At 41.0% G+C, this 25,766-nt stretch overlaps 1 protein-coding gene across 1 annotated transcript in view; it reads left to right on the top strand.

Moving 5' to 3' along the window:
• The window catches only part of LOC8064404 (obtusifoliol 14-alpha demethylase), a 32,975-nt gene extending 13,956 nt beyond the window's left edge, over positions 1 to 19,019 (top strand). Inside the window, exons 4-7 of the mRNA XM_002449391.2 lie at positions 13,836 to 14,113; positions 15,546 to 15,651; positions 18,754 to 18,836; positions 18,937 to 19,019. Coding sequence (XP_002449436.2) covers positions 13,836 to 14,113; positions 15,546 to 15,651; positions 18,754 to 18,836; positions 18,937 to 19,019 — 550 coding nt within the window. The remainder of the gene's footprint in view (positions 1 to 13,835; positions 14,114 to 15,545; positions 15,652 to 18,753; positions 18,837 to 18,936) is intronic.

Raw genomic sequence — 25,766 nt, forward strand, 5'->3', positions numbered from 1 at the left:
TCAACCTTCCCATATCATATCCATTAACAACTTAGACTTTAGATCAAGTTTCCCACAAGTTCAGGTTTAGAGCAGGTTTAAATTATAACAATTATGCCTAAACTTGAGAGAGAGCTCAAACTTGAAAACTAGGTACATGGCAGCACAACAATTTATTATATCCATGTAAGAGTTTATCATGTGGGTTCATAGCAAACTTTATTTATTTATTTAGCAAACTAAGCAGAAGCACAGAAAATTTTATTTGGGTTTTCATGATTATGCATCTTTTTATTATTTGAGTAAAGTATAAACACGAGTAGAAACACTTAGCTGGATAAATGGGGGTGCTCTCCCCAAGCTGGATTTTGACGTAATTTCTTCTGATGTAGCTAGCAGGTGGCGGAGGTGTATTTGAATGTCGGCAACACCCTGACAGTGAGTAGGATGTCCTCCGTCTGCTAGTCTTCTTTGATCCTTGAATTCTGTGGAGCTCAAATAGACAACAAAGCATTGTGGAACTGATTGAGTGTTAGCATAAAATCTCTTAGCCGTTATCATGTTGAACTTCCTCTACTAAATATTACTCTCTTTGGTAGGATCATAAATTTATTTTTATATTTTCATTTTTATAGGATAGGAATATATTTATTTTATTTTTACGCCACCACAGTGAATGTACTTATGGGTTTTATGCCATGAGCATACTCACATGGGGCTTACTATTTTTAACATTTTTATTTTTTTTCAAGATGATATTAACCTGATTAACTAAGCAAACTATTTTAAATAATTGAAAGGAAAAAGATAACTACCAAGTTTACCTCTTGGCAAGGCGTTCGGTGTTTTTACGTCCTCCGAACGGGACTCCGTTTTCTCATTCGTCCTGGGATTCGCTGGATGGCGTAGTCGCTGGTTCCGGCGGTGCCTCCTCTTCGTGTATAACTATATTCTCTTTCATAGTCTGCCCATCCGTCCTTGATGATTTGCCTCCTCTAGTTACGGTTGCGTCGTCTTCTTCTTGTCCTAACCTTCTTAGAGTCTTCAACTATATAGTTAGGGTCAGTAAAATAGCAGCGTACCTTCTCAGAGGGGAAGTGCATGTGGAATTCTCTGGTTCCAATGTAGATGATTGCTTTAACGGTGCTGAGGAACGGTCTCCCAAGGATGATGGGTGGACCGTACTCGTCTTCTCCCATGTCAATAACCTGAAAATCTGTATGGACAAAATGATCGTCTATTTTGATAGGGACATCAATTACTATACCTTCAACCTTTTAGAATGTCTGATCTGCCATCTGGAGCTGAATGTATGTCGGTTTTAGGGGCATGGTTCCGAACGGGAGTTGATAGGTGACTGCGGCCATTATGTTGACGCCTGATACGGTGTCGCAAAGCGTCTTCTGCAAGTTGTATCCATTAATGGAGCACTGGATGCTTGGCATACTTGGGTCATCCTTTTTGGTCAGGAATGGTGACTTAAGTCGACGATGTTGACCTCCTTGAACTGCAGTGACTATCTTAGCTGACTTGGTCCACATTTGCTTGTTCCCATTCCTCCTGTTGGTCCTCTTTCTTGGTTCATGTCGGGATTTCTGTGAGATTTGTGTAGTCTTGTTCTTGAAGGAAAACGTCTCCTTCCGCCCCTTGATGTAGAAAGTGATCTTGGTAGCACTAGCGTGGATGACAGCTCCCAAGGTGTTCAGGAATGGCCTCCCTAAGATGACGGGTGCCCTCTCGTGAGAACCGGTCTCTATCACAACGAAGACTGCTGGGCGTACAAGGTACCAACTCGGACGCAGAGGTTCTTCAATATTCCCTTTGGGAAACGTAGCGTACGATCTGCATGCTGCAAACACATGGCTGTTTCTAATACAGGATGTGTAAAGAATTTTTCATTGAGTACCCTGGGCATAATGTTGACGCTGGAGCCAAAGTCGTAGAGTGCTTCTGGGAAGTCCACCATGCCGATGGAGATCAAGATGACGGGGCGTCCTGGACCGCCTCTCTTAACCGGCAGAAGGTCAGTAATTACTTCCACAGCAGGGTTACTCCAGAAGTTATGTCATTAAGCATCTCAGGGCAGTGATTGCCTAAGTGTCCAGTATCTCCAATGTGTTTGAGCTCGTAGATCTAGGTTCTTCACTTGGAGGAGTCTGGGAGTTGTAAAAGTCCTTCATATTTTGCTCGAAGTGTACCTGCTCATAGAGACAAGGCAGAGATCAAGTGCATGGGCCCTGTTGGTGGAAAACACCAACAGAACCAAAAGTGTATTTGTTCTTCTCTAACCTTAAGCATAGTGAGCAAGACAAAGTTGATGGATAATAAGATCATGAGTGTAAGATTTAAAACATTTGTCAGATCAGATCACTCAACCTTATGGAAAGATAATCTATCTAAGTAAATGTTTTTTCTTTACATGACTCTCATTTTCCAAAGATTGAGTGTGCAATATTTTAGTTCATATGATTAGGAGTGTGGGATCACAAAGGTGGAAGGACTAGACATATTGAATCGACTGGGTTGGTTATCTAGAGTTGTAAATCATACATTTTTGTCTCTTTTGTTCATGTGAACGCCAGAACCAAGGAGAAGCTTATAAAAGTGATAGTCAAGTACCTTAAGATGTTACCTTACTTGAAGAGTGATGGTACAATATCACCTTATGGAAGCATTCCCTTCTTAGCGGTTGTGCATCGTGTTTGTGGGACCCTCCATAGATCATCTCTTGTGAGCTATGTCTTCCTTGTGTAAATTGTTAAATTTCATGTGTCTCTCTCTTTGTCTCCAATGTGAGTTTATCTCAGGACCTCCCAGGTTGATATTGAAAGTTTTCCTGCAGGGGTTAGTCCAACAAAATATCCAATATCTACTATAGCATACTATCGGCTAAAAAATCAACCTAGACACCTTGTCTAATTTTACTTAGGAGGGTGTTGACACTAGCTAACACCACTTAGATACTAGGTTGTCATCCCCAGCATGGTGCCAGAGTGTACAAAGGTATTTATAAATGTAAAGGCTCTCTAGAAAATAATCTATTCTATCCGCATGTGCACAGATTAAACACCTCATTGTAGCATTTCACCAGGATAAGTATTCCAGGTATCGTTATTTATAATATTGCTCGAGAAAATTAAGGAGATGAAATTAAGGGCAAAATCTATCAATGCATAGACTAGAGATAAACTTGCAAGGACATGATTACTAATGAGAAACTCGTCACATAGTCACTTACTTTAGCAGGGGGTAAACCATAAAGATAATGATAATGAATTATAAGTTCATGGGTAAATAACACAGCGATTAGAAAATAGACTACTCCTCATATATCAAGGTGATGTCGGATTAGCTAGAGAATGGATTCTAAGTTATCTACTAACTACTAAGTCATAATCTAGTCTAGTTATCTACAAGATCATATATAGCATAAAAGACTCTTCATTCATGTATAAGGAACATTGATAAAGTAAATCAGAGCATCGCATGAATTACTCCACAATACCGGTTCTGCCTGTCCTATCAACGGAGGGTGGACTATATAAGAATCAACGAAGCTGTCACTATCGCGAACTACCACACAACCCGGCCAATAGGATACATTTGCAGATAAATAACATCTAAGCACCACGCTCACATGTGATCTATCACCTAACTCCCTCGCGTCAAGAGCTAAGCGCTTTGCAAACTTATACATAAACTCATTATCAATTAGAACTATATCAAATATAGAACTAGAGCAAACTAACAACATAATAATTAGAGACATAATGCAATTAGAACAATAGAATTAGAGAAAGATATGAATAATACCAATCTTTATTACCGAAGATCCGAATCCAGAGCGTAGTGCTCTACTTCTCTAATTGCTATCTAATCAAATCTCTAAACTTGAAGGATTAGGGAGTAGCTAATTCTAATTCTCTGTGGGAGAGAAGCTCTAAACCCTAACTTTGATGGCTACCTCTGAATAATGATTTCTTCTCTCCTCCTCCAGGGGCTAGGGGGTCTGGTTTTATAGTCCCCTCAAGTGAACGTGAGCCATTGGATCAAACCGACATAGATTGTATGGTTTAGATTGATCCTTTAGGTCGGTGGAGTTTTGCCCTGAAGCAGAGTCCTGATTGGACTCCTGGCCTGGGCGGGCGCCCAAGGGGGGTGGGCGGGCGCCCTGCCACCGAGCCCGATTCCCTTCTCATTCGTTCCCGTGGCTTCTGGAGTCTTCTAGATTGAAGAAAATTGTGTGGCACATAATTATCTCGTTGTAAACATGACTTGTGGGCCTTCTATCCATATTCTCTAATAAACCCCTGCAGAAATAGATAAACACCAAAGCTCGTGGAATTCTGTCAGATAAAACCCTAATTCTAGATGTTTGTTCCATATTGATCCTTTTTCATGTTTATTTGATTATTAATTTTAGTACTTAAGGACCGTCAACAAACTCCCCCAAGCTTACCCTTTGCTCGTCTCTGAGCAAACAGCTAAACTCAGATGGATCAGGAGTTGCTTCGATGTTTTCTTTCCTGGCAGGCACACATGCTTTTACATAAAATTCTTCTATATTAGAGTTAAGTGTTATGGAGTTTAGTACCTGCACTTAAATCTTAAGTAATCGAAAGAAAAAATAATTAAGTCAAGCACTATTTCTCGTGTCTATACTTCACCTTTGTTCCAGAGTTTTTTTATAAGTTTTCAAAATAAAACTCAGAGTTCCCAGCAATGATCTCTCAAGTCTCTCTATATGTGATATTTGTGGATCCTTACCATAATGTCACTTACCTATAGCTAATGGAATATTTAAGTGGAGCTCATAGGAGTGAAAACAGCTCATACATATGTTGTCTAATCGAGCTATGGATCCAAAGGAACTCAGCATATAATTAAATCAAGATGTGCATGTGTGGGGGAGTAAATGATAGTGATGGTGAAGATATATATAAAACTTACTTCTCATTGCTCCTCATATTGCTATCTCTTCTCTTCTTTGATCTTTGCTTTGGGAGAACATGGGCTATCTCTCTTTTTTTTTCAGGTGGGTAGTAGATACCCCTAATTCTACTCTCGGACACTTGTCCATTTTTTCCGCTCAAGTGGGCGTCTTTGTACCCCTAATTCTACTGTTGGACACTTGTCCATTTTTACCTCTCGTCTCACTCTTTTCCTTTCTTTTCCGAGGTTCCGGGCACTTGCCCCTTTTTATTTCCTCGCATATTTTTGCATAACCCATGCCTCTTCTGCATTGAATCTTTTTAGAGAGAGAGAATAACAATATTTGGGACAGTGAGTGATAATATTTTTAGCAATTTTAATGAATAGTGATGAATGCTGTAGTGGATGTGTGCAAGTGAATATCTTAATTTAACCACATGAAAAGCTCCTAATGGTCTACACAGCTCGATCAAACTCAATGCAAATATAGAAAAAGATGTTATAGCAAGTATGGCTGCGGTAGGTAGTTTGTTATGCTAGGAACTCATCATGTGATTTGTAAGTTTTCAAAATAAATCTCTAGAACTTAGTGTAGTAGGAACAAGATAAACAGTAGCTCAACTTTATATTATGCCTTTCTCTTACCTAGACTTTAGTTTTATGCTTCCCAAAGATAGTAATTTTAGATCTAGTAATTCCTAGAAGAACTCTAATATAAAAGCTAGGTACTTGAAAGTAAGCAAACAGAGCAACTGTTCATCATTTCCATCATGCATTTCTAGTAAGTGAAGATTAAAGGCTAGACGAGTGATAAGTGAAGTGCATCCTACTGGTCCCTGAACACTAGGTATGCTAAGACAATGAGAAACTAATAGTGTAATAGGTGAAGTGGGTACTTTATTAATAGCAGCATATAAAAGTTGTAAATCTCCTACTCTTACTTTTCTAATATCATCACGATAGAAAAGATTGTACCCAAGCCATTTGTGGAACATACTAAGAGTGGGGTGTTCATGTCACTGGTTCAGGCCTGACTATAAAAATTATCTCTAGATATCTCTCTCCAAAACTGGTGTCTCTCAAAATTGGGTAAATCGGAGTCAATGTTCAGGATGCATCTTGAAGAGAAACCAAGATGGTCGCTCAGCTCTCTCCAAGACAACATGATCTCCTTTTGAACATCCGAAAAACAATCCCCCCTCATAATATTGTAAGGTGCAAAGAAATTCGAGGGTGAGAAGACGAGAACCCAGCTTAGTTATATTCCAAAAATTTGTCCAACCTATCATCTGGAAAATTAAGTCGAATTCAGTGTCCATACCTGTTTCATGTAGTGAGATTGGATCAGGAGTAGGGGTGTGAATGAAATCTTTGTTCTTCAGTTGCTGATATACTTCTTTCTCCCTTCAGGTCTTCAGTCCAAGGTCTCCTATCTTGAGAAGGACCTTGACTTGCTGACCTGATGAATATGACAGAGCTTGTGTGGGTGTCGGGTCGACGCTCATCTCTGATGGGTGTGAGGAGTGTCGAGATGAACTCCTTGTACCAATGTTCTTGAGAGCCTTCCCTGCATTCTTCACCTTCTTAAACATCCTATAAACAAAAGTTGGCAAAAACACAACTAGTGGAAAATGTGAGAGAAAATGTTAGTGGTCAGCAGTCCGGAATGTCAGTAGTCCTGGGGTTAGTCGTTCAAGATAAGTTTCTATTTTAGCAAAACCTCCCCCTAAACAACTTTTACTTCCGCTTAGATAGCGGGATCACTACTTGCTAGGTGATACTTACTCTCTATCAACTTCTTTCCCACTCTTCTCTCTTTCTCCACTCTCTTCTCTCTCCACTACAAGAGCTCTTTCTGGAAACTGATACTTGTGTGGTTTTCTGGAGTGCTTGTGTGGAGAGGATGGAGGTAGAATGTGGCTATTTATAGGAGGAAGAGGGAGCAGGGCGGGCGCCCTTGGTAGGTGGGTGGGCGCCCACTCCTGGTGTCCATCCTGGGTGTGCCTCCTCCAGTTGCTTCCTTGCTTTGATCTCACGCAGAATAATGTTGTGTGGTGGTGGTTGGACGGTGGAAAGTTGTCTGGTGAGTGGAAACATATTGGTGGATGAAATTATGTGATGGGATGTATGTGAGGTGTGGTGTATGACATGTGTAACCCAAGGAGTGTGGGTCATGTTTAGGTTACTATCATTAAATATAATGCAGGAAAATCTATGATAAATGAAACTTAATTTAAAATAATAATGGAAAATATTTTTGTGCCTTCACAATAATTAATAGATATGGGTTGTTACACACCATAAATATTATTTATATGGGGCTTTTCATTATAATAATGCTATGAATTAATATGACTTAATGCAAGATTTAATTATGCAAGAATTTAAATATGAGAAAATTAATAATGCGGATAAATACCGATTTAAGGTCCCCCAAGCTGGACCTCCAAATCTTTTAATCTTCTGAATTACCTTCCTCCGGAGAAGGTGTCTCCAGTGGTTCTTCATGAACTTCCTTCACTGTAGGGTCTCTCTCTGGTCTGGGTTTGAATGTGAAATGTTCTTCTTGTCCATTTATGTTGAACTTGATTTCTCCTTTCCCGACATCAATGTGGGCATTGGCAGTGCTCAGAAATGGCCTTCCAAGGATGATGGACACTTTTGAGTCAGGACTCATGTCCTCTACTACAAAGTCTACTGGCACCAGGAAATCTCTGATCTTGACTGGAATGTTCTCGGCGATACCCAACGGATGTCGAACCGATTGATCCGCTAGTTGCAGGCACATCAATGTTGGTTCTAGGGTCGCATGCTCAAGCTTCTTGTAGACTGATGCTGGCATCACACTGACACTTGCTCCGAGATCCCAAAGTGCATTGTTGAAGTGTTGGTTTCCGATCGAGCAGTCAATAGTGGGACATCCGGGATCTTCCTTCTTCTTTGGTGGTTTATTGAGGATGGCCGCACTACATTCTTCTGTCAGCTTGATAACCTCAGTGGTGGGCAGTGGTCTCTTCTTGTTAAGAATATCTCTGATGTACTTTGCATATGTAGGTACCTGTATGGCATCCAGCAGAGGTATGTTGACATATAATTTCTGAATGACCTCTACAAACTTACCAAAATGCTCATCCGACTGCAGTCCTCTGTTTCTTCTGGGAAATGGTAAATAGTTCGTGTCGTAAAAATCTTTCCTCATTTCTCTAGTTCTTGGTGGTTGGGGCAGATCTTCTGCTTCAACTGGGCTTTCTTCTTCTATCATTGCTGGTTGTACTGGTGCTGATGTTCTTTGTTTCTCTTTTGGGTATGGAGGATCTCTGGTGGCTTTGCCTCCTCTAGTAGTTATATTCTTTACCTGCTCAATGTTAGTAGCAACAGGCAGTGCAGCAGCTAACTTTATTAATTTAAGCTCTACCCTTTTATTAAGAGTGTTTTGCTCATCAAAGGCAGTTAATAGAAAATTCATTTTATTATGTATATCTTTTAGAGATGATTCATTTGTATCTAGCGTTTGTTTAACTTTATCATTAATTTTGGTTTGTTGAGCAATTATTTCTTTTAATGAAAGTTGCTTAAAAGTATTACCTGAATTCATACCTTTGCTATTGGGTTGACTCGAAGTTGGTTGATATTTATATGCTGTCTTGATGTCCCTTTGATCTTCTTTAAACTTGGCCCTCTGGTCAATCCAATGGAGCAAATTTTCCATCTTAGTTGATAATGCATTTACTTCTTCTAGTATTTCTTCAGTTTGATGACATTGTTGAGCTTTATCTTGGAACCAGCTTTGGATTTCTGCTATCTTATCCAAAAGTATCTCTGCTTTTCCAGTTGTAAGCTCCAAGAATGATCCTTTAGCAGATGCATCTAGGCACTCACGAGCCTTCTAGGTTAATCCATGGTAGAAGGTCTGCATAAGTAACCATGTGGACAATCTGATATGTATCCTTGAAAACGCTCCCATGCTTCTGAAATGGCTTCTGTCTTCTGTTGTTGGAAACTGACAATATTTCCTCTTAAGGCAGTTGTTTTGCCTATAGGGAAAAACTTTGATAGAAAGGCATCTGACAAGTTCGTCCAGTTGTTGATGTTATCTTGATGAGTGTAGAACCACTTCCTCGCTTTCCCTTCTAGTGAGAATGGAAAAAGGTGAAGCAGTATGACATCTTTGTGAACTCCGTTGATGTGGATTGTGCTTCCAATCTCTAAGAAATTCGGCAAGTGTGCACTAGCATCTTCATGTGCCTTTCCACTGAATTGTGTAGCTTACACCAAATTGATGAGGCTTGACTTGAGCTCAAACTCGGGTACTCCTTCTTCTACTGCAAATCTTGGACCAATTGGAATGTTCTCAAGACTTGGAGCAGAGAATTCTTGCAAGGTCTTCTGTGCCATAGCTTCAGCAATTGGTAGCTAGCTTCTTCTTCTCTTGATTGCTTTGGTTCTGATGATGAAGAGTTGAATGTACCCAAAGTCAATTCTGATATACCCTGTATAAAAATATAAACATAGAAAAACAACAGGGTGAACCTGCCAAAGCAGAGGTGCCTTGTTATGATTTCTCACTTAGTATGTGTTTTTATGCAATTATTTCTCTGTATAAAAATATAAACATAGAAAAACAACAGGGTGAACCTGCCAAAGCAGAGGTGCCTTGTTATGATTTCTCACTTAGTAGGTGTTTTTATGCAATTATTTCTCTATAGTCTAGTCTAATATTTTATATGAATAACCTTGACTGATTTTCTGGCTTTCCTTACCGTTCCTAAGTGTTATCCTTTTGCTTCCCCTTATGACTTACACATGAGACTCCCCGGCAACGGCGCCAGAAATGCTTGTTGACACTAGCTAACACCACTTAGATACTAGGTTGTCATCCACAACATGGTGCCAGAGTGTACAAAGGTATTTATAAATGTAAAGGCTCTCTAGAAAATAATCTATTCTATCCGCAAGCGCACAGATAAAACACCTCATTGTAGCATTTCACCAGGATAAGTATTCCAGGTATCGTTGTTTATAATTTTGCTCGAGAAAATTAAGGAGATGAAATTAAGGGCAAAATCTATCAAGGCGTAGACTAGAGATAAACTTGCAAGAACATGATTACTAATGGGAAACTCATCACACAGTCACTTACTTTAGCAGGGGGTAAACCATAAAGATAATGATAATGAATTATAAGTTCATGGGTAAATAACACAGCGATTAGAAAATAGACTACTCCTCATATATGTAGGTGATGTCGGATTAGCTAGAGAATGGATTCTAAGTTATCTACTAACTACTAAGTCATAATCTACTCTAGTTATCTACAAGATCATATATAGCATAAAAGACTCTTCATTCATGTATAAGGAACATTGATAAAGTAAATCAGAGCATCGCATGACTTACTACACAATACCGGTTCTGCCTATCCTATCAACGGAGGGTGGACTATATAAGAATCAACGAAGCTGTCACTATCACGAACTACCACACGACCTGGCCAATAGGATACATTTGCAGATAAATAACATCTAAGCACCACGCTCACATGTGATCTATCACCTAACTCCCTCGCGTCAAGAGCTAAGCGCTTTGCAAACTTATACATAAACTCATTATCAATTAGAACTATATCAAATATAGAACTAGAGCAAACTAAGAACATAATGATTAGAGACATAATGCAATTAGAACAATAGAATTAGAGAAAGATATGAATAATACCAATCTTTATTACCGAAGATCCGAATCTAGAGCGTAGTGCTCTACTTGTCTAATTGCTATTTAATCAAACCTCTAAACTTGAAGGATTAGGGAGTAGCTAATTCTAATTCTCTGTGGGAGAGAAGCTCTAAACCCTAACTTTGATGGCTACCTCTAAATAATGATTTCTTCTCTCCTCCTCCAGGGGCTAGGGGGTCTGGTTTTATAGTCCCCTCAAGTGAACGTGAGCCATTGGATCAAACCGACATAGATTGTCTGGTCTAGATTGATCCTTTAGGTCGGTGGAGTTTTGCCCCGAAGCAGAGTCTTGATTGGACTCCTGGCCTGGGCGGGCGCCCAAGGGGGGTGGGCGGGCGCCCTGCCCCCGAGCCCGATTCCCTTCTCGTTCGTTCCCGTGGCTTCTGGAGTCTTCTAGATTGAAGAAAATTGTGCGGCATGTAATTATCTCGTTGTAAACATGACATGTGGGCCTTCTCTCCATATTCTCTGATAACCCCCTGCAGAAATAGATAAACACCAAAGCTCGTGGAATTTTGTCAGATAAAACCCTAATTCTAGATGTTTGTTCCATATTGATCCTTTTTAATGTTTATTTGATTATTAATTTTAGTACTTAAGGACCGTCAACAGAGGGCATCTTAACCTAAGCATCATGCTTAATTTAAAATCCTTTGGAAGTAAGATCATCATTCCTAAACTAAGCACCATGCTTAATTATGAGATAAATGAAACTACTCCAAACCTAGACATATACTAAAGCAAATAAAGGTAGTATGAGAGCATTTATAGAAATCTACTCAAGTGGAGATGAAGTAGTGTGATTAGTATTTAACAAATTGAGCATGTCTCAAAGGTAGGGACAACCAACATAGCAACATGGCAAATGATGTTTTTATGTAAAGTAATTCCCCAAGCTTGAATTTTGCAAAATTCAAGTTTGGATGAATTTAATTCAATGTTGTATGATGATTGGTTGGACATACCTTGTGCTTGTCATTCATCTGATCTTCTTGCTCCAATCCTGGAAAGGTTAGTGACAAGAATACCCGAAGGAATATTTTACAATTATCCTTATATGCTCAACACACAAGGTAATGTTGCAAATAATTAAAAGCTCATGTTACAATCTGATCAGTGCTTGTTTTAGGACACTAAGCTTGTCCTTCGGAAACCATCAATTTATGTCGGTGAAGTGGTTTCCCCTCCAACGCTGACCTATATCAAGATCAACTCAACGAGATCTGCAATATTTAATATAGACATATGCATCGACAACCGCCCTTTTAAAGTTTTTATAAATAGCAAGGATGAGGGGGGTGGAGATCTCGAATGTGATGATGTTGGAAAAACCAATGGATTGGGAAGATGTTGCATATGAGCATGGAGTAAATGAAGTGGCTATGAAATAAATTCCATGCTCGTTAATGCTTAGAGTGAAATCCATATGGTATGGTGAAAATGATAAGGTGATTGTGGTAAAAAAAGGAAAAGAAAAAGGATACACGGACGACTTGGTTCGAAACTAGCACAGCTACCGTTCCCCGGCAACGGCGCCAGAAAGCTTGTTGGGTATTTTAAACACAAACAGAAAAATCCGCAAGCATACAGATACCGATGTAGCCTTCACCCGGGAGTATTCCAGAGTATCAATTTTCCACAGGGAACGTGAGTGTACTAATTAAGAATCAAGATCGCCCAAGGATAACTATATAATTATTTTTGGTGGGAAGAGTGGAAGTTTCCTAAGAGTTCTCTAGTTGATCTAAGAATCAATAATTACTTCAAGATTATCTATTTTGTGACATCAAAACACTAACCACAGAAAGAGATGAGAAGGGGGCTAGGAATCTCTGACTACGGTCCTACAAACAACGATCCGAACGAGGTGGAATACGTCGACCGTTAGGGCTGTCACTACCCTAGGGCTACCACAACAATCCACACGATTGGGTGCAATTCCAAGTAATTGGAAAACTAAACACCACGTCTAATCTATTAATTAATACTCTAGCGTTTCAAAGACTAGAGCACTTGATGCAAGCAGGAATCCAATAAATAACTTGAATGTAAATAAAAGTAATTAAAGAACTCAGGAATTATGAATTGAAGAACCTGGAGAACGATGAAGGACAAACCAGTTGCTGCAAAAGTACAATGTTGAGGAAGATCCGACAGATCCGGCTCCTCTTCCTCCGCTCTCCTCTTCTCTCTCCCTATTTTCTAGACTACAACTAGAACTAACTAGAACTAGAACTAGAGGAACTAGAACTAGAACTAGATGAACTAGAGGTAGAACTAGAAGAACTAGAGGGATCCTCTATACTTGGATGAAGAATTGAAACCCTAACTTTGATTCTGTAGAAGAGGTATGATCTCCAGGGGCCAGGGGGCCTTGCTTATATAGTCTTTTCAGATGAATCTGGGCCGTCGGATCAAACTAACATTAATCGCACGGTTTTCCTTGATCCTTTAGGTCGGTGGAGCATGATCCGCGAGTTTGGACCTGATTGGGGAGAACTCCAGGGCGGGCGCCCTCGGGACTTGGGTGGGCGCCCTGTCCCTGAGCCCTCTCGGCTTCCCGTTCGTTCCCGTAGCTTCTGGAGTCTTCTAGATGGTAGAAAATTCCGTGGCACGTTAATATCTCTATGTAATCCCGACGTGTGAGCCTTTCCTCCATATTTCCTGATAACCCCCTGCAGAAATAGACAAACACCAAAACTCATGGAATTCTGTCAGATAAAACCCTAAGTCTAGGTGTTGGTTGAATTTGGATCCTTTTCTATGATTAGTTGACGGTTAAATGTGAGCATTAAGGACCGTCAACAACAACGAAGGAGTGAAGATTGATGGGCTCGGCCAGGGGAAGAAGAGTTCAAATATGGGGAGGGACATTTAGTCCCGGTTCCTTTTAAAAACCGGGTCTAAATTCCAACACTAGTCCCGGCCGGTGGGTCGGACCGGGACAACAGCTTTTAATCCCGGTTGGTGGTACCAACCGGGACTAAATATGTTTTTGTCCCGGTTGGTGAGACCAACCGGGGCTAAAGGTCCCCATAGCCGATGTCTGACACAATACCCGTTGGGCAGGGGACTTTTAGTCCCGGTTGGTCTCACCAACCGGGACTAAATATGTTTTTGTCCCGGACGCTGTTTGGGCCGAGATTATTGTTCATTTTGGGCAAGTGACCAAAGGCCTGTTTCTGTAGTAGTGTACATTTACAAGGACCCTATGTGTATGACCCACACTGGTTTGGTCATGGAAGGGAGGAAGACAGAGTTGGTGGAAAGTTCACTTACAATGCGTTCAGTGGTGGAAGACATGCTTGCCCGTGGGAAGCTTATGCCTATATGCAAGTGAAGGTGATATGGAGCCATTTGCTAAGGAACTTTGAGCTCAAGTTGGTGTCATCATTCCCCGAGACAAATTGGCTAAAGCTTTCCCCACAACCTAGAGGGAAAGTGGAGGTCAGTTACAAAAGGCGGATGCTATCTAGGAGCATCTTGGAAAACTTATGATTACTTTTGTATGAAATGTTTTATATGTGCATGCTTGTGTAATAAACAAGTTTGTATGCCCACACTTGTTGTACACTGAGGAAGGGATCTTCAAAGTCTCATACAAATATACAATGAAAATGGAATCAGTGTACATCTTTTTATGCCATATGAAATATTTCACTGAATACTTACACTGAGTAGCAGTTTTAGAGATCTAGCTCTGCTTGGCATAACAATTTAAAATATGAGATCTTTTCTTGGTTTCCAAATATCCCAATCTCATAGTAATGATTTTCAGATAAAGGATATAAAATCAAGCCTCTATATCTACTTGGGACATATATGAGCTCTTATGCTCAAAGTGTCAAAACTAAAGAGCAGAAAACAACAAGAAATAGGGCTTACAAACCAATTAAAGCTACACACACTAAGATTTAAAAGTTCTTATCTCTCCTAGCTTCCATCTTGTCTTGATTTTGTGTAGGAGGAACTCTCTAGCTCGTATGTCTTCAAGTGGCTACATGCATCTAGTGAAAATTGCATGCATCTTGCTACAACTCGCACGCTCAACAAGGAAAAGGTACATCAAACACCTCAATTTTTTGATTTGTGATGTCCCCTCCATCTAACATCCAAGAACTCTTGGACATTATGCAAGCATGCATGATAGGTAGAGGGGACAAACTGAGGTCTACTTAAGGCATCCATCTCTATTAATTTATTAATAGAGGCAGACTTTCTAATGAAACCACCTCTATTGTATCATGAGTAATGGAGGTCGGCATCATAAATGACTCACCTCGATGTTGACGGTAGATAAGTACTTTTTTAACCGTCAACAAAGAATGAGAAAGGACTAAAACCACAATACTATCAAGCTATAGGGATTATCATTAATAGAATTCCACAAGTTTTGGTCATTGTCTATTTCTACAGGGGGTTATCGTAATAAGAACAAAAGGAGGTCCACATGTTAGATTTACGTAGAGAGAATACATGAAACGTCAACTCATGAATACTCCAGAAGACTCAGGAAGACACCACCTGAAAGGTGGGGCCCACCTACCATAGGGCATGGGACGGTGCCCCAATGAGGCTCCACCTCGTGGATCCTGCCTTCACCGCCTTTGAAGATTAATCCTAAGCATACATTAAAGTGTTGTCGTGCTTCCTAGGGTGCTATAAATACAAGCATGACCCCCCTAGAGGAGGAGTTCATAATTATTCTCTGAGAAGATCAAGAGAAGAATTAGATAGAGAGGGGTCCCTTGAATGGATCTGTCTCTATAGGATTCTTAGCCGCAATCTTAATTAGATCTATATAGTTCTTTAGCATAGCTACATAGGAATAGATCTAGAAGGAGTCAAGACAACCTTGGAGTCTGGATCTATCTTCAGTTCTTTGTAAACTCTTATTCTTTTTGTTATATTTATATTAGTTCCTGCTACTATGAATATGACTTTGATCTATTTGATTATATTAGAATTGACATTATTCTATTTGCTTATGTTCTTAGTTATATTGTTGTTAGTTTACCTTGATTATATGCTTAGTGTAGTTAGATTAGAATTATGTTTATGAATAGGATCGTATAGTGCTTACTCATTAGATCGATGGTAGTGGTAAATATTGTGTGGGTGTTGTGCCTAGACCATATTTATCCGCGATTAACCCTTATAGTCCGAAGCTTGAGGTAGATCGTGGGGGTGACAGTCCTATTGAGTCCCTTGTATTCCTTCTCCCGATTATAAGGATTGCAGAGCACCATTATTATAGGGAACTGATTGCTATGTTCATGACCTTTCTTTCTAATATCAATATGCACAGATATAACCTTTTCTAGTGATGATGCTCGGTGTACTTGCTGTAATCAAAGTATGCTTTGACAGTATAGTTAGATCACATAGGATTTATTCATGTAGATTGTCTTAATACCATACTTGTGCTATAGACTTAGAGTAATCTAATTGAGATGATGATCATGTTTATCTTACGGCTAAGAATTCTTATTTATCTGTCCCTTATTATTCATATCTGTAATAGAACCGTGCAAATTATAATAGATTAACCGTCACAGCGACCACCTGCGTAGTCAAACTATGAGGCTTAGGCCCATATAGTCCCGGTAGTTCGTGAAATCTCGAGGGATTTCAAATAATATTTCGCACATACAACCAAGATCGTATAAGTTCAGTAGTCGCCTTTCACAAGTACCTCCAGATCACAGCATTCAAAAATTACATCAGAGTTCAAACATAGTTATTAAAAACCAAGTTCAATTGTAGTAGCGGAAGCCTTTCAGTTTCGGAAGTACACACACATTTAGTCTGTTATAGTGCCAGAGTCTCATCATTCCCACAAAAGCAAAATAGGAAGTAGAGTGACCATTTCCCTTGGTCTAGTCATCAACCATTGCTGTGTACAAGTAGTTGATGCAATAATCATAATACATCTGACCATCTGCAAAATGACATGGGAATGGAACCCTGAGTACGAGAATGTACTCAGCTAGACTTACCCGTCATAAACCAAAAAAGACTCTTCAAGGATCATGAATGCTATATAGTTGTATAGGTGGACCCTTTTTACATAAAAGCTTTAACCATCAAGGAATATATCCTAAAACCCCTTTGCTTTTATTTAGCTCAAGTTAGGTATTATTAACTACCATCTATGTTAGCACTTGTACTATTGCAAACAGTTGTTTCACTATGATAGTACCATATCATAGCATTCACCAATCATCATTTACCATAACCAAAGTGTTTCATAGTCCTTACTACGAGGACGAACCTAAAGTCAAGTGCTCACTATCCAGGAGCGATGGCGATTCGAATCAATTTCTGACCAGTTGGCGAGTTATTCCCCACGCAAACCATGGTCACTGATCAAGTGAGCTACAGGTCAGCGTATTACACTATCCAAGACCAATTCATGGGTTCGACAGGCACCGCCCGTACCTGAGGGCCATTCCGGCGACCGAGGTATCCAAGGTATACCAAGGTTGTGCACCGCGCCGACGTCGTTCTCCTCAACCAGCACCAATACAGCGCGTACATCGGGAGGATTCCTGGCCTAGATAGTATTCAGGCTTCACGGTTGGAACGACTTATCCTTCCAGCTAAGTGTGGGGAATGTGTTCAACATGACAAGAGGACCGTCAATGATCGGTCCTAAATTCGACACAGGCAGGGGCACTATGGTCAACACCACCATAAGACCCTACCCGATCTCAGTTTCATCTACACACTTGGTTACTTCTCACCATAGCATCAAACAGCTAGACTTTTAGGTATCCACCTATATCTCATAGGTGATAGGAAATCACCCGACTTCTACTACTCTAAGCCAGCTAACCATAGACTCCGATCCTACACTACTTAGGACAAGGCAGGTAGACAGATGGTAAGCCAAGGATTAACTATGCATCAACGGTATCAAACAACACCTATAAAGTAATGCAACAAAACAAACCATCATGATATAACTAAGTAAGTTAGAGAGAAATAGGAAGACTTATTAGAATACTCTAGGGCTTGCCTCTCTCGAAGGTGCTAGGCCTGTGGTCGGGGCACTCCTGCAGCTCTCCTTCTGGCTCTGGTTCTTCTGGAAGTCCCTGCATTGGGGTCTCCTCCTGCTCCTCGGGTTCTACCTCGTTCTCCTACGAGCCTGCATGATTCATACGTACATATAAGTGGAAGTGCAGTATGCCCGAGGTGCAGTGCTATGCAAGTTAAGGCAGGATGATCATGACATGGTGCTAAATGAGTATGTGCAGATCTCATCTCTAGTGGGGAAGAGATCCGACGGATGAAATGAGAAACTATTACTACTAGATAGTTAACATCATCCAAGAATATGTAGCCAAAATAAAACATATATTGTATTCTCCTCTACAAGCTACTACTACACCAGCAAGCTACTATAGTGCTTCAAAGATACACCAAACAAATTTCATTGCAACCATTTCATGCATAACAAGGGTTTATTTATTTATTTATTATTAAGCTTACAACAGTAGCATATACTTTGGTGCTTCAATAAATTCTACAAAAATTACAGACGGCTACAAGTCATCTGTACAGTCTACTACCAAATTTTCACATCATTTGGGCAGATGGCATGGCCCACACAAAAATCACAAGTTTATTAATATAATTAAGGGAAAATACCCTTCTAGTGTCAAAGTATCAAATAATAGATTTTATATTTTTATAAATTACTTATTAACATAAGAAATGGTCACGAAAATTTCCAGATTAATTGCATGATCCAACTATTTATTAAAATCATAAACCATTGCCATGCAAGCATTTAAATGATCATAAATTAAGATTGTGCTACACATTTTTCGCAGCAACTATACCTCCATGCAAAGCTAGTAGAACAAGAATCACATTTTACTGAGTTATATTTTATTTACTGTGCATTTTCTAAGAATAGCAATAACATAGATTAAATATATTTTCAGGAAATGTAATCAAACATGACATGCAAGGGTACTAAGCTAAAATTTATTTCATCATTTTTTGAGCTACATAACTCAAGTTATGAATGAAACAAGTTTTAATCAAATTTCTGGAAACATTTTTCTGAAAATCGAATTCAAACCCCCTGAGTCTGGCTAGGTGCAACCGCCCTCATCGCGAGCAGCAGACAGGTGGGCCACGGGTCCCACCTGTCAGCCACTGCAGTAGGGCGGAGAACTCCGGTGAGCCAGAGCTCACCGTCGGCAAACCCTTTCGTCGAACCGAGCACTCCTAGACGTTCTACTGCCCAAGGGAACACGATGACCCTCTTTGCGTGACCAGGGATGGACCAGATCGAACTCGCCACCAGCCATGGTGGAGCGGTGGCGCTGCTCACTGTGGAACTCACGCTTCCGGTCCAGTAGAGCGCGATTGGAGGTTAGCACGAGCTGCACGAGGCCAAGGCGAACACAAAGCGCCAGAAAGGAAAGCGAGAGGGGCACGGGAGTGTGCTGGCAATGTGAGCCATGGCGGCGCTCACGCTGGAGAGGGTGGAAAGGATGGAGAGCTCCTCACCGTGCACTACGAAGGCCAAGAAGGCGTGTTCGGAGACGGGGATGACGAGGTGGAGCGATGGCCGAAAGGATTCGGAGCTGGGAGCGACGGAGGAGGGAGAATGCTACGGGTGGTGCTCGGTGGCTGTTGACGGTCCTTAAGTACCAAATTTAATTATCAAATAAACAAAGAAAAGGATCCAAATGAAATCAACATCTAGACTTAGGGTTTTATCTGACAGAATTCCACGAGTTTTGGTGTTTGTCTATTTCTACAGGGGGTTATCAGGAAATAAGGAAGAAAGGCCCACATGTCGGGATTACATAGAGATATCAACCCACTGCGCAATTTTCTACCATCTAGAAGACTCCAGAAGCCACGGGAAGGAAGCAGAGCCCGAAAGGGGCCAGGCCCAGGGCGCCCGCCCCCTGCTGGATCCAGTTCAGGACTCTCTTCGCATGGGATATTCCACCGACCTATTGGATCAAGAAAAACATAGTACCACCTCGCCTACCGACCCAAAAATGCATAGAGGAGGAGGACTATATAAGGAAACGCCCCTGGCCCCTAGAGAAGACATGAAGAAATTATCATAGAGACTGAGGGGTGCCCTCGAAGGAAAACCTCTTCTCTAATTAATATTTCTTTTTAGGCTTAGCAACCAATGTAAAGTAGAAATAGATCTTCTAGTTTCTACTAGATTGAGAGAGATAGAGTGGAGGTGTAGATTGGAGGAAGCCCAGCCTGTCGGTGTCTACTCCAAGCTTGTACCTGCGGGATCAAGTTCTCCTAACCCGAAGCTTGCTCCTAGGATTCTTCAGTATTTCGACTTCTAAATTCTAGTAAGTTCTTGTTTTATTGTTCTTCTGGTTTATGAGTTTACTTTAATCTCTTCGCGTAGAGTTTAGAGTAATCATTGCTGGCGTAAACATGGTGTTTAGGCTGGGGTACTCATAGATATTCCCTGACTAGCTGGACTGTGGTAGTAGTGAGGAACGTGACAATTCCGAGTTACCTTTGCAGATCACATCTCGTTAGCAGGAAGGATAGGGTTTATAGGTGCGAGTTGAACATCCTTTGTGGTGTCTAGATTCCATTAGCCTCCCCATTAGAACAATAGATCATCCTTACCAAGGTTAGAAGGAGACTACGGCTGCAGTCTTCTCTATTTATCACTCACATCGAAAGACATTCTTTGTGCCTAAAGGGTTAGTAGTAATAGACCGGTTAGTCAGATGCACTCTTTCTCCTAGTGGTAAAAATGTAAATACGATACTCTGGATAATTTCCCGGGTGAAGTGCTCACCGATATCCGTGCGCTTGCGGATCAATTCCTTATTGCGTTCCCAAATATCAACAAGCATTTCTGGCATCGTTGCCGGGGAGAAAGACGGTTGCTAAGATAACCTGAGTCTTACTACTAGCTTGTATCTATACTTTTATCTTTTCTTATCTTTTATATTCTTTATTTATTTGCTTTACTCTTACCTTATGGAAAACCAAAATTCTAAATCGATCCATGAATCTGCAATCCCTTTAGCAACTGACCTTTTACCATGGGAGTCATCACAGCCTATCCAAACATCCTAGTATAAGTTAAGTTCTAGGTTGATTGCCATGATTCAAAACCTATCTTTTTCGGGAAAGGAAGACGAAAACCCTTACCTTCATATTAGAGATTTTGAGCAAACATGTGATTGTCTTCGCATTGAAGGCATTTCTGATAAAACTTTACGTTGGAAGCTTTTTCCTTTTTCTTTAAGAGGAGAAGCTAGACAATGGTACAGTCAGAAGGTAAGACAACAACAAGGTGAATGGGGAGTTTTACGAGCCAACTTTTGTCTAGATTTCTATTCCCTTGACCGTATAGCCGACCATAGACTCGAAGTCCTATCTTTTAAACAAAAAGATAATGAAACTTTGGGAAAATCCTGGAAACATTTTTCTGATCTTTTAGAATCTAGTCCAAACCTTAATCATGAAGACCCTGTTCTTTTATTTCACTTTTTTCGAGGTCTTCAGAAAAATCACAAACAAATGCTACACACAATGTCTAGAGGTTCTTTCTTTAGAATCCCTACAGATGAAGCTAGAGTGATCCTGGATAGAATCCTAGAAGCTGAGATGGATAATACCCTTCATGATGAAACATACGAAGCCGAAGTAGACACTTTGCCAAATTCTTTATCTACTTTAGCTATCCCAAGTTCTGAGCCACAAGAGGAAGAAATTCCACCACCGGACTTCATGCAGGATATAGAATCCGATCTTTTTGCCGATTTTGGAAGCATTTTAAACTACCATTCTATAGACAAACCCCAAAATGGCTAGTTTAGCATTTATTTACCAAGTGAACAACAATTAAGAAAGCTTATCTCAGTAATGAGTAGCGAATGGTTGGAGGAATCAGAGCTTTCCTCTGATGTGATCCGTTTGGACACACCCTCTATAACTATACGCTGTGCTTATAATTCTGATAGATTTAATGCTCTCTATAATCCTGTTGTGGGGATCAACATCATGTCTGAATCTTTTGCACTTAAACTATTTAAAAATCTTGTCTTAACCCCCACAACAAAGGTCATAAAGGAATCTTCGGGACGATTAGTCCCCAGTCTTGGAATTATTAATGTCCTACCTCTTACGGTAGAAGGCTCCATGGTTCATTTGAACTTCTATATCTTTGATACATGGGACATCGACCTGTTGATAGGACAACCTTTTAGAAGACTCTTTTATGAAGGTCATACTGGAAAGCTACACATTTCTTTTGGAAAAGCCATTAAAATCCCAATAACAATTTCACACTCCTTAAACAATAAGGCCGAGTCATATCTTTTGCCTGACCCTATGGAGGAGGCAAAGGCTGCATCTCTAGAGCTTTTAGAAGAATCAGACTTAGAAGACGAAATGTCACAGAACCGACCAAATTATAAGAGTTCAAGTGCAGAAACGATCGTCAAGCAATCAAGTTTCCAAACTTGAGCCCATATAATCCCGGTAGTCAATTGAAATCACGAAGGACTTCAAACCAACTCGCAACAAACTAAGATCGTAATAGTTCAACATAAACACAACAAATGTTACATAGTCATACACTGCCGTCGAAGCGGCACCACATCGGAGTATTAAGTTATTACAACCCTTGTTCGAAGTAGCGGAAGCAAAATAGTACACACACTTGTTCAAAGTTCAGTTCACAAGTTTCTGTTACTCCCAGAGTCTATGCCATCCTTCCAAAAGCATCAGAGACGAGATTGTTAGAGAACCGTGCCCAACGGTTAGTCCTCATCCCCAGCGGGATGGAGACAGGTCTTGCAGAAACCGTCATAAAAGATGTCATCTGCAACAGGTGGGAAATAAACCCTGAGTACGGGAATGTACTCAGCTAGACTTACCCGTCTAGTAAAACATGAAAGACACCAAGGATCATGCAAGGCTAAATATCAAGTGGAGCTGGTCGACTCAACTTTTGCCAAAAGCTTAACTTACAACTAAGTTATTTCGAGAGCATCAAATTTATTTATCATCAGCCTACCACTAGATTAGCACCTGAACTACAACACTTCATTCGATTATTACAAACAATAATAACCATATCAAGTTCCTCATATGTTCTTCTTGCTATCCTCATTACCATGAACCAAGTTCATTAGTGAATGCTACGTTTGCCGCTGCTCTGTCAAGTTCTCACTAACCTGGAGAGACGGCGATTCGAATCGAATTCCTATCCAGCTGGAGGGTTATTCCTAGCACTGACCGAAGCATCCCCTGCCGGAGAGCCAACGGGTCACCTTTGGTACAACTCAGGAATCACGGCTCCGATCAGCGCCGCACTCCCAGGGCTACCACTCTGCCAGGGAGGTCAGGAATTTTAACTCACCTGCCTTTGGACTTACGCCAATGGTCCCCCGCACACCGCACTTCCTCCGGTAGTGCACACTTTATACTTGCCGGTCTTCCGGCCTGAGTCATACTACTCAGCTTCGCGGTCGGAACGAGTTATCCGGCCAACTAAGTGTTAGGCATGCGTTCAACATGACAATTGGACGTACAACGATCGGTCCTTAGCTGCCACAGACGGAGTTACTAGAAACTTGCAAAACTCCGCCCGGCTTAAGTCAAATTAATCAGGTTCCATCCACGATAGCACATATAGACCATCGTGATCCGACACAACCCTATCTCGCGCAGGTGACAGGAAATCACCCGACTTCTACCGATTAAGCAAGGCTAAGCTGCTACTCGATCCTAACTCTACAACCAGGGTGTGGTGAGTTATCTGGACAAGGATAGAGTAGAATGCAGCAACAGTTTCATCACAACTCCTACACGTAATGCATCAATAGATAGAACATATTAAGTGAACTTTCGAAAATAAGGGAGACTTAGAATGCTCCGGGGCTTGCCTTTCACGAACGATGCCAGCTCGTGATTCGGGCACTCAACTTCTTCTTCGGGCTCCTCGAGTCCGGCTTGCTGGACCTCCACCTCTTGGCTGCTCTCCTGGCCTTCGGGATTCGCTTGCAGCTCGTAGGAAACAGTCACGTCCGGTGCACCTATTGCATGTTCGAACAATAAGAAGATGCACATGCTAAAGATGAATGCTTGATAACATAAGCAACTCACTGGACACTCATTTACAGAGCAAAAGTTATACAAGCTCACACAAGTAAACAAGTTAGCTTAGCCCCAAAACCTAACATGATACCAAATCACAAACAACACAAAACAGGAGTAACCTGGTAAATAAATCATAACTAATGATAGACAGATCCAACAAACACAAATAAAGACATTCTGGAAAGCTTATGAAATTGTCTACAAATCATCTTTAAACATCACAGCATGATTCAAACATTAAACCAGTCAAATAAACAAAGTTCCAGGTTCTGTCCCAGAAAAACAGAGAGCACCTATTTCTGGAACCCAACTTGGAACAGCTATAACTCTTAAACTACTTGGCCAAATGACCTCAAATTTAAACCACAGCTAGTTCAACAAGTTTAGAACAACTTTGATTTAGACAAGTTTCACAGAAAGTTAAGTTATCATTAAGCAAAGTTAAATCCTTTCCTTGCTGTCCAGAACAGCCTTAAACCCTTTAAATAATTATTTAATGACATAACCAAAACATAACCCATGCTAACCACATGGCTTATGAGCACAAAAATATTACAAGGTTACCAGAACACCAGATGAAAACCCCCAAACATTTACTTAACAAGGCATTTATTAATTAATCCTAAATAAGAGCATAATTACAAGATACTAGTCAAAGTGCTCAGAAAAATCTATAAAAATTACAGAAGCACAAATATAGCACCAAGACATCACCATAAAAATTTCAGAGCAAATGCACCTACTAAATTAAAGATATGTATTTAACATGTGCCAAGGTACTTATTTCATAAATTCCAAAACATGACTTATATGATGTCAAACAACAGATTTCAGATTATTTCTATATTAGAAACACCATAAACAAGTTCACCACCAAGGTGGAACACCAGCATAAGCACCAAGTATTTTATATGATTTAATTAAGGAAACCAGCCACATTTCAATCACAAATTACATATCACAACTGCAGAGCTCCAAAAATCATGAAATATTTATCAAAGCATTCTATTACCATGCAGAGGCTACCATAAAATTTTCAGAGTAAACCAAGCAGTATAACAAGAGATATACATTTATCCATGAATAACAAGATTAAATCTTTAATAAATAATTTCCCAGAAAACATGGTTCATTTTATATTTTTATTAAAAACTATCCATCTCAAGGAATACCACAAAAATTGTTTCACAATTTTTGGATCTCAGAAACAGGAGATATAATTTTTGCAAGAAAGTCAAAAATCAGGATTTTGAAAAAAAGAAAAGCAGGGAAAGAGGAGACACTGACAGTGGACCCCATCTGTCGGGTCCTTCTTCCTCGCGGCCGAGGCGACGTTCGCCGGCGATTTCTCCGCGACGGCGAGGTCTCCGGCCAAACCAAGGGCACCAACGTGATCCCCAAACCCTAGCGACTCGATTGACCCCCTTTTCCCCACGGCGGAGCCACCGGAAGGGGCTCACCGTCGACGATGGCGGCTCGGCGGAGGTGCTCGACGGTACGCCGGAGCCCATCAGGCCGGTAGAGCGCAACCTAAGGCATTCTACAGCACCAGCAGACTACGGCGAAGCTTCCTAGGTACACAGCTTGGCCTGGATCCTCGTGGAACACACTGGCCGCGAGAGCACCCATCTCTGGCGGAAGCACGGCGGCGCTCCGCACCGTGTCCGGCGACGGAGAGCTTGGCAGAGCGTCCACCAAGTGGCGCAAAAGCTCGCTAAGGACCTAAGCTACCTCTAGGACCTAACCAGAGACGACAAGAGGCTTCACAGGGCTCGGCATTGAGTTCGCCGGAGAAAACGGTCACGGCGACCCGATTTGGGGAAAGAAGGAAATGTCGGCTCACCGGTGGGATTCTCGGTGAGGTGGTGGGTGGAGAATGGAGAGCGGTTCACGGCGGAGCTTTGGGTGAAGTTTGGTGGACCGAGACGCAGCGACGAGCGCACACGAGTTCGCCGGAGTGAGCTCGCGACGGTGAGCTCGCTGCGGCCGGTTTA

The sequence above is a fragment of the Sorghum bicolor genome, chromosome 5 (assembly GCF_000003195.3).
Source record: "Sorghum bicolor cultivar BTx623 chromosome 5, Sorghum_bicolor_NCBIv3, whole genome shotgun sequence".
Classification (NCBI taxonomy): domain Eukaryota; kingdom Viridiplantae; phylum Streptophyta; class Magnoliopsida; order Poales; family Poaceae; genus Sorghum; species Sorghum bicolor.